Raw genomic sequence first — 9,423 nt, 5'->3', positions numbered from 1 at the left:
CTGGTGCAGTGCTATGGTGTGTATTGCAGTGCTAGTTGCTGGTGCAGTGCTATGGTGTGTATTGCAGTGCTAGTTGCTGGTGCAGTGCTATGGTGTGTATTGCAGTGCAGTGCTAGTTGCTGGTGCAGTGCTATGGTGTGTATTGCAGTGCTAGTTGCTGGTGCAGTGCTATGGTGTGTATTGCAGTGCTAGTTGCTGGTGCAGTGCTATGGTGTGTATTGCAGTGCTAGTTGCTGGTGCAGTGCTATGGTGTGTATTGCAGTGCAGTGCTAGTTGCTGGTGCAGTGCTATGGTGTGTATTGCAGTGCTAGTTGCTGGTGCAGTGCTATGGTGTGTATTGCAGTGCTAGTTGCTTGCTGTGTGCAGTGCTAGTTGCTGGTGCAGTGCTATGGTGTGTATGCAGTGCAGTGCTAGTTGCTGGTGCAGTGCTATGGTGTGTATTGCAGTGCTAGTTGCTGGTGCAGTGCTATGATGTGTATCGCAGTGCTAGTTGCTGGTTCAGTGCTATGGTGTGTATTGCAGTGCTAGTTGCTGGTGCAGTGCTATGGTGTGTATTGCAGTGCTAGTTGCTGGTGCAGTGCTATGGTGTGTATTGCAGTGCTAGTTGCTGGTGCAGTGCTATGGTGTGTATTGCAGTGCGGTGCTAGTTGCTGGTTCAGTGCTATGGTGTGTATTGCAGTGCGGTGCTAGTTGCTGGTGCAGTGCTATGGTGTGTATTGCAGTGCGGTGCTAGTTGCTGGTGCAGTGCTATGGTGTGTATTGCAGTGCTAGTTGCTGGTGCAGTGCTATGGTGTGTATTGCAGTGCAGTGTTAGTTGCTGGTGCAGTGCTATGGTGTGTATTGCAGTGCTAGTTGCTGGTGCAGTGCTATGGTGTGTATGGCAGTGCAGTGCAGTGTCTCACCGAGTTGTTGGACTGCAGGCTCCTCGCTGGCAGGCTGGAGCTCAGAAGGCTGGGCAGCTCAGACGGGCCACTAGGGGACGGCTTGGACTGGTCCAAGGTGTTGTTGTCCGAGAGCGAGTCCAGGTCACTTTCAAAATCCAGCTGAGGGGGGTGGTCAGTTGAAAGTGTCACATGACAAACACCGAGGAGGACGGGACTGAGGGACACAGCATAATAACACCTTCCGAGAGGTAAGGAGGACATGGCTCCAGGTGTCATTTTAATAGGTTGGTATATAACTTTCCCGTCCTATTTTATGACCAGTGTTTCTAAGTTTTCAATACTGAATCATTATGATGTTGGTGCTCCAATACGGAGTCACTTTGTCTCCTTTAATGAATGGATAGTAAAACACACAGCACTCTACTAACTTGAGAAATTCAAAGAGTCAAGGTAAATATAGTTGACTAGTCACCACTTTAAAAAAAAACATCTAGCTGTTTGTGCAATACATTTTAAAACTGCAAGGAATCTTTTCAAAACTACTCATGGAATGTTCGAAAACGTCCTTTGTATGTTCCTCGCGCATTACAATATTGAGATTGTGAGTTCGCTACTAGTACACACTTCAAAACACACAAAAACAGTTCCTGCTTTTGTGAAGTTTGAAACTTGGCTGCTCTGTAACAGCTTGAACTGGAAGGGTGCAACTTGTCCACTACCAGTTTCTGAGGCCCACAGCCACTCTTCTTATCGACTAGTTGAATAGACGGTTTTTCAGTCAGTGCTACCCTAAGTTGAAACACAGCTTTAAAGTGCTTGTGCAAAGTGCAAAGAACTGGTTAATAGTTCTGTATTAGAGATAATCACTGAATGGAACAGTGATGACCAGTCAAAGGCTATCGAAGCTAATCACAGGCAGGGAAATGGCTTGTAAACTGGGTGTGACTCACCTGCACTGACACAGTGGGGACGGGCTGAGACACGCTCTCCAGCTCCTCAGGGTCCCTGCAGGGGAGGGCAGCGCTCTCTGAAACACCAAGCCAAAAGGAGCACTGGCGTTACAGGTTAAATTGTGTTTAACCGTTTGGGACACAGAAGTGATAAAAAAAAAATTAAATAAACACAGAGGCTAGGGGCTTGATTCTCAAAGCCTTTTACTCCAGCAGCGTGGTGGAACGTCAGACTCTTTCTACGCACAACGCCCTTGGAGACTCCTGGAATTATCATTTAAACCCGTTTTTCCTTGCCGTTGGTTCAGGTCTTGTGGAATTGGAAAGAGCCAGGGGGTTCCAGCTGAAACGCATGTCCGCCAGTCCCGGCTTCAGTCTGAGGAATGTGAAATAGTGTGCAGCACTGCTCACTTCATGCTTACTTGCTCTGCTCTCCAGACACTAGCGGGCATTCCAGTTCAGGAACAGGATTTGCAGGAGGGGCAGAGGCTGCAGATTTGCTTGCAGCTCACCGCTATGCAAACCTGCCCTGGAGTTAAAGCAGCTTGCACAGCACAGTGCAGCAGCTACGGTTCATCAGACTGCAGAACCCTCTTTAGCGCCGGGGTTATTTCAATATAGGGTGCTCGTGCAATCCACGCTGAACCCCCAGTGCTGTAAAACGAATAAAATCCAGCTGTGGCTGATCCTGACCAAACCAGAAACTATTCAGTAAGTGTTTTCCTGCAAGAAATTCTTATAACAAGCACGTCTGTAACATCCATCCCTCATCGCCACGGCGGCAAATTCAAAATCACAGCTACCAGCATGATGAATATCAACATACATCAGCAGTGTGTACAGACCAGTACAGAACAGGAACGAGCAAGTTTCGTGACAGTTTCAGAAAGGATTTTCCCAGATGTATGCAAAAATGTAGCTGACATACAGGTGGATGGGTGAAGGGCAGACAGATGTACCAGCGCCTGCACTACATCCACTTCACAAAGCGAGAGGTCATGCCATCTTTAGGAAGCATTGCTGTTGCTCTCTTACCAGCCCCTGTGACCCTGTAGAGATTGCTGTGAATAGGGGGGTTTACCCAATTTTAAATCATTGCGATTCTCTTCTATATTTAAGGTCCTTTATTTTTTTACAGATTTTTAGAGAAAGGTTCCAGAGTTACATTAACAGTTAGAATGCAGTTTTCAGCCACACCCATTAGGAAAACAACAAGAGTTTTATAGCAGAAAAAACCCATTTTCAGTGATAACTTGATCATCCAAAGAATAAAAGAAGTGCCTCTGGCAGGACTTACCCTGTGGATCTGCAGTGCCATTGAGGAGCGCTGGACAAGCACTGACCTGGAACAATACAGAGACATACACAATTACAGGCGCTCCTCTGTGCGGAGACAAGACATAGCATGCTCCACGAATGCGGGCACAATCCTGAGGGCTTGTTTGTGGCTGACCTTTCACGGAGCGTCTACATAACAAGTACAGTGTATGGAAAAGAAAGCATGTTTAATCATTAACAGCTGAACTCAGAGAATTGCTTTCCTTAGATCACACCTCTGCTTAGCACCAAAAGAATATTCACCCAGTAGCATTGAACATGGAGAAGTTACACCTCACTCCTAATGTATAGAAGAACCTCAGAGTTAACAATACCTTGGGAATGGAATAGAGTGTGTTACAGTGTGTGCCCCTGCTCTCTACAGCCTGGATCTGGTGAATAATACAAGGATACAGCAAAAGTAATGTAATACTCACTGTTAAATGGAAAAAGGCTCCATTTCAGTTATCATTGAAATCATGACTGTAGCAGAGGGGCATGTTAATGCTTTGTGTGAACAGAGGACTCAGAGAGAAGACATGCTAGAGAGCTCTATTCACAGGACTGCATTTAACTCCAGTGTGATGGCTGCAAGGCAAAGTCCTCCCAGGCTGGGCGCTCTGCTCTGCAGCCTGGTAACAGCCTTGCTTAGGTTTGGAGGGTGTAAAGAAATGACTGACTGGCTTGACACCAGGGACAGAGTGTGGCCTCTGCTCTTCAGACATGAACAGTACATTCAAATGAGGCATTTCAAAGTGATGAGCAATCGCTACAGATGAACGCTGTTTCAAGCTCACCTGTGCGGCCTCTTCTCCCTCTTCTGTTTGTGCAGGTGAGTGTGTGTCCACAGTGTCCAGAGACCTACAAAAAACCATACTGCAGGTCAGCAGGGTTCCACTCACACCCTACAGACTGCATCACACTGACCCCAGCCCTCACACCCTATAGACTGCATCACACTGACCCCAGCCCTCACACCCACTGCATCACACTGACCCCAGCCCTCACACCCTATAGATCACACTGACCCCAGCACCATCTGACCCCAGCCCTCACACCCTATACACTGCATCACACTGACCCCAGCCCTCACACCCCACTGCATCACACTGACCCCAGCCCTCACACCCTATACACTGCATCACACTGACCCCAGCCCTCACACCCTATACACTGCATCACACTGACCCCAGCCTTCACACCCTATACACTGCATCACACTGACCCCAGCCCTCACACCCTATAGACTGCCTCACACTGACCCCAGCCCTCACACCCTATACACTGCATCACACTGACCCCAGCCCTCACACCCTATACACTGCATCACACTGACCCCAGCCCTCACACCCCATAGTCTGCATAGACCCTATAGTGATTGATGTACAGTCGATTCCACGCACTCCCATACAGTAATACTTCATGTGATCGGAGTCTCTTATTATCTTGTGCAGTTTGGGTTCTGTTACAATAAGAGACACCTTACACACAACTAATGCTACTTACAGTCAGCACTCACATATCCGACACTATAACACTTGGACTTCAGCGATGGTTAACAGCGACGCATATCTGATTATTTTAGCCCATTCCAACCCTTGCCCGTTTTTTCAGGGAACACAATAAAGATATAATGTCAAAAATACACAGCTGAAAAAAAATACACAGCTTCCATTTAGATGTACTGTACTGGTTTTGTTGGTACAGCACTGTGGGCCAAACATTGAAAACGCCTTGCATGTGTTGCAAGGGGAGTTGTAGGAGATTTTTTGTGAAAAGACAGGCACATATAGATTAACAGTGAAAGTGATTGGGCAAAAAGGGCCATATAGTGTTGGAGGTGGGGAGACACTCGTTTGAAGAAAAAAATTAAAAGTGATGGGGCGCCAGCAACACAGAGCGCTTCAGCATTTATAAGACTGCTCCACAGCACCACCTCATGCAGTGCCAAGTAATGACCGATCTCATCCCCTCCTGTTTTTGGACTGAAAACAATGAATCAGCAAGAGGTGCAAAAATACAAGCTGCAGACGAGCAACACGGTGTAATCAGCAAGCCAGTGCAATCGACCTTAGAAAATAATGCTTTTTGGTGCACTATTACCAAAAGCGTGGCAGGTGCAAAGGAGATGAAAATCAGCCTGTTGTTAAAAACCCACTCATTTGTATTTAATTCACCAGTTATTAGTTTACTTGTGTTCTGTAAAAGTGGTCATAAGACAGGCACAGTCCTGTAAAAGTAAAACAGTCACTTTCTATGAACCGTTACCAACATTAACCTGAAGAGCATTCTATCATTTTTTGGTGCATCACTTATCAGATGGTGCTGTGTAACCATGGATTGGGAAACCCAGCTCTATAGCATCCACCAACAGAAGAGGCATCTATCATCTGCAACACATGCTAGCACCCCCAGAACAAAGCCAACTAGAAATGTATGAAACAAGAAAAAAAAAAAAAAATATATACAAATATATATATATATATATATATATTTTTTTTTTTTTTTAAGAAAGATACCAATAAGGCAACACAAAAATCTACATAAGTAAAAAATAAAAGTATATTTGAAATTTTTTTCCTGCATGTTTTTTTTTTTTTTCCCCCACCTCTCTTGAAAGGAAAAATAATATTTGGAAATTTATTTGCAAGTGTGGCGTTTGAAGTAACACCTTAAACATACTATTACACCCTTTTAATGTGTAGTTTTTTGTTGATAAGAACACCAAATATCTAAAGGCAATTTAAAAAAGAAAGCTGTTCTCTAAGGTACGTAAATATTTCAATGTTTGTTAGGAGCGCTCCAGCTAAAGGCTCCTTCATGCCAGGCGTTTTGTTTTGTATTGTATCCCTGTCGCCCCGCGGGTGATGCCAATGCAGTGGACTCACAGAATGTTCTCTCCCTCCCCCTCTGTCTTGGCTGCTCTTTCATTGCCCTCGTTGGGCAGGCTGGGGGTCTCCTTGTTCCTCTGCAGCGCCAGGCTTCCTTTCTGCTCCGCTTCACCTGTGACAGAGCAAGGACAATTTACCAGGGGCCCCATACAGAGGGTAGAGCTACAGCAGCAGTCCTCGTTGCCATGCCCCTGGGCAAATTAATACCCCCAAAGACAGCTGACAAGCTGGAACACTGCAATCCTGCTGTGGGAACTGATCCCAGTACAATCTGCTGCTCTGCACTCTCAATGGGAACTGGTCCCAGTACAATCTGCTGCTCTGCTCTCTCAATGGGAACTGGTCCCAGTACAATCTGCTGCTCTGCTCTCTCAATCTTAATTTGTCATTTGAGGGACAATCCTCCTCCTTCAGGGAAGGCTTACTGTGCTGGGAGTGGAATCTGCAGGTTACTCTACTTCTCCAGAATGGCCCACAGAGAGAAACTGTTGCTTGTGAAAATCTGTAAAGTCCCTACCCTCAGGCCTCCATCAAAGATCTACTGTCTTGACATTGTGACTAAACCATACTTCCCACATACCCAACTCATCCCAGTACAGAATATGTGTTCTGCAGGGTCTGTCACTATGGGAACCGCATGTGTTCTGCAGGGTCTGTCACTATGAAGAACCGCGTGTGTTCTGCAGGGTCTGTCACTATGAAGAACCGCGTGTGTTCTGCAGGGTCTGTCACTATGAAGAACCGCATGTGTTCTGCAGGGTCTCTCAATGGGAACTGGTCCCAGTACAATCTGCTGCTCTGCTCTCTCAATCTTAATTTGTCATTTGAGGGACAATCCTCCTCCTTCAGGGAAGGCTTACTGTGCTGGGAGTGGAATCTGCAGGTTACTCTACTTCTCCAGAATGGCCCACAGAGAGAAACTGTTGCTTGTGAAAATCTGTAAGCAGTCCCTACCCTCAGGCCTCCATCAAAGATCTACTGTCTTGACATTGTGACTAAACCATACTTGCCACATACCCACTTCATATAGTACAGAATATGTGTTCTGCAGGGTCTGTCACTATGAAGAACCGCATGTGTTCTGCAGGGTCTGTCACTATGAAGAACCGCATGTGTTCTGCAGGGTCTGTCACTATGAAGAACCGCATGTGTTCTGCAGGGTCTGTCACTATGAAGAACCGCATGTGTTCTGCAGGGTCTGTCACTATGAAGAACCGCATGTGTTCTGCAGGGTCTCTCTCTGTGTTGCAGCTGTTTGTTCCTGCTCAATGCACTGGAAGCAGACCCTGGGACAGGAGCTAGCGCTGGCGGGACAGCATAGTGCAGCTCGTACCTTTGGGGGTTTTTCTGCGCCGGATGGACGCACGGACGATGTCTGGGCCGTACTTCTGGTCTTGGTGCCGCATGGACCGGATATCGCTGAACCAGTCTCCCGTCAGAATCTTCATCTCTCTGGGGTCCAACACGCTGTGTCTCAGTCTTCTGTTGAGGAGGAAAGAGGGGAGAGTGAATTCCTCTGGCTATTCCAAGCTCAAGCAAAGGCTTTAAGAAAACCTCTTTGCAGTAAATGTAAAATAAATGATCATTATCATCATCATCAATAATAATAACAACAAACACAACAGAGAAAAACATCACGGTGTCACATTTCCCTTTTTGAGCCTTTCTACGCGTGCGCGAATCTTACAACTTAAAGGCAAGGTTTCTGTCTGTGAAATTCAGAACAGACTGTTATTGTGATCTTTCCAATGTGTCTAGTAAATTGTTTTACTCTTAAAAATGCTGTCAGCACCGTTATTAAAAACTACATTATATGCGGTAAAAATCAAAAACACGTTGTTGTAATATTAATAACATGTTTAGCATATAATTTATATTAAAACAGGTTTAGATATCCCACGTAGATTAAAACGTCAAAAACAGTATTCTTTACATGAAGAAAAGTGTACCCACTTTCCCACTCAATTTACTGAAAAAAAGTCACTGAGCAATTTACCATGAAAATAATAGAACTGTTAAAGTGAGCATACATAAACACTTATTTGCTTATCCCGCAGAATGACATGTCCACAAACAATATTTTTTAAAGGAAATACACATTTGGTAAATAGTGATTTCAACTATGCATAGATATAAATTATACTGACAAAGTAATGTTTTTAAAATATTTATTTTAAAAAAAAAAAAAAAAAAAAAAAAAAAACTGAAAATACAGCAAGCAATTTCCTGAAGATAAAATGCATTTATAATAAAAATTAAACGTAAATATACATTATGATAAATGTCACCTTTTTAAAAAAAAAAATACTGTCTGCAATACACTTCGATAAATAAGATGACAACATATTTAAACAAAAATTACTGAATGCAATGCAATACCTGTTTTTGTTTCTCAACAAAATACAAATAGCGTCCTGTAATTTTTGATGAATCTACACAGAGATTGCCTTTAAGCTCTAAGATTCGCTCATGTGTAGAGAGGCTCAAAAAGGCAAATGCTAACTTATTTCCCAGCTAACTTATTTCCTGTGACACCAGTACCATGTTTAAAATAAAAACACACGTTTGCTATAACATATGTTTCTTTCAATACTACAATATACTAAAGTGCAACAGCTCAGATTTATCAGCTGCTATCACAGCCTCCCCCTTGCGCGGTGGTAAGAGCACCCCCTACCTGACTCTGCCCTCCTCCAGGCTGCGCAGTTCCGAGTCGCGCAGCAGGACCTGCAGGATGGCGCTCTGCTCCTCCTCGGACAGGAAGCTGAGGTCCAGGGGGGCCTCGGGGTCCATGGCAGGGGTGTGAGGCGGCGTGGGGGCCTCTCTAGAGCTCAAGGTGCGGTCCAGGCGTCGCAGGGCCGGGGGAGAAGGGGGGCCCTCACAATCATTCAGTCCCATGGCAGACCTCCCAGCCCTCACACTGCATCCCCTCCACTGCCCGTCTTCAAACCTCAAACCTTAGCAAAGGAAAGACAGCAGGTTGGATCCAGGGTTTCAAATTCTGTTGTTTTAGCATCTGTTCTTCGCATTGTGTTTAATACACTGGACATGTATAAAAAATTCTCAGAGCAGACTGCAGACTACAGACTACTTTACTTTGCTTTCCAACTACACCTGTGACATAGACATGTGGGCGGGACTACACCTCTGACATAGACATGAGGGCGGGACTACACCTCTGACATGGGCATGAGGGCGGGGCTACACCTCTGACATGAATATGAGGGCGAGACTACACCTCTGACATGGACATGAGGGCGGGGCTACACCTCTGCCATGGGCATGAGGGCGGGACTACACCTCTGCCATGGGCATGAGGGCGGGACTACACCTCTGCCACGGGCATGAAGGCGGGACTACACCTCTGCCATGGGCATGAGG

At 45.5% G+C, this 9,423-nt stretch overlaps 1 protein-coding gene across 1 annotated transcript; it reads right to left on the bottom strand.

Moving 5' to 3' along the window:
• Positions 1–834: 834 nt before the first annotated feature.
• LOC121308202 (synaptotagmin-like protein 1) lies at positions 835–9,127 on the bottom strand. Its single transcript, XM_041240472.1, has 7 exons — positions 8,720–9,127; positions 7,376–7,524; positions 6,040–6,154; positions 3,949–4,012; positions 3,132–3,177; positions 1,835–1,911; positions 835–1,043 (listed from the first exon to the last, which is right to left on the bottom strand). Exons 1-7 carry the CDS (start codon positions 8,938–8,940, stop codon positions 867–869), a joined length of 849 nt encoding a protein of 282 aa, XP_041096406.1. The 5' UTR covers positions 8,941–9,127; the 3' UTR covers positions 835–866.
• Positions 9,128–9,423: the final 296 nt, after the last annotated feature.

The sequence above is a fragment of the Polyodon spathula genome, unplaced genomic scaffold, assembly GCF_017654505.1.
Source record: "Polyodon spathula isolate WHYD16114869_AA unplaced genomic scaffold, ASM1765450v1 scaffolds_578, whole genome shotgun sequence".
In the NCBI taxonomy this organism is placed as follows: domain Eukaryota; kingdom Metazoa; phylum Chordata; class Actinopteri; order Acipenseriformes; family Polyodontidae; genus Polyodon; species Polyodon spathula.
Note: the sequence above shows the minus strand (reverse complement) of the source record. Positions and strands in the feature narration are given on the sequence as shown.

Bases quoted from the DNA above. Each gene is read 5' to 3' on its own strand.
- LOC121308202 (XM_041240472.1), bottom strand. From the start codon at position 8,940: ATGGGACTGAATGATTGTGAGGGCCCCCCTTCTCCCCCGGCCCTGCGA. The intron at 1,912-3,131 runs GTAAGTCCTGCC...TTGGTGTTTCAG, and splicing joins TGGCACTGCAGATCCACAGG to AGAGCGCTGCCCTCCCCTGC. The intron at 1,044-1,834 runs GTGAGTCACACC...CACCCCCCTCAG, and splicing joins TCCCCACTGTGTCAGTGCAG to CTGGATTTTGAAAGTGACCT.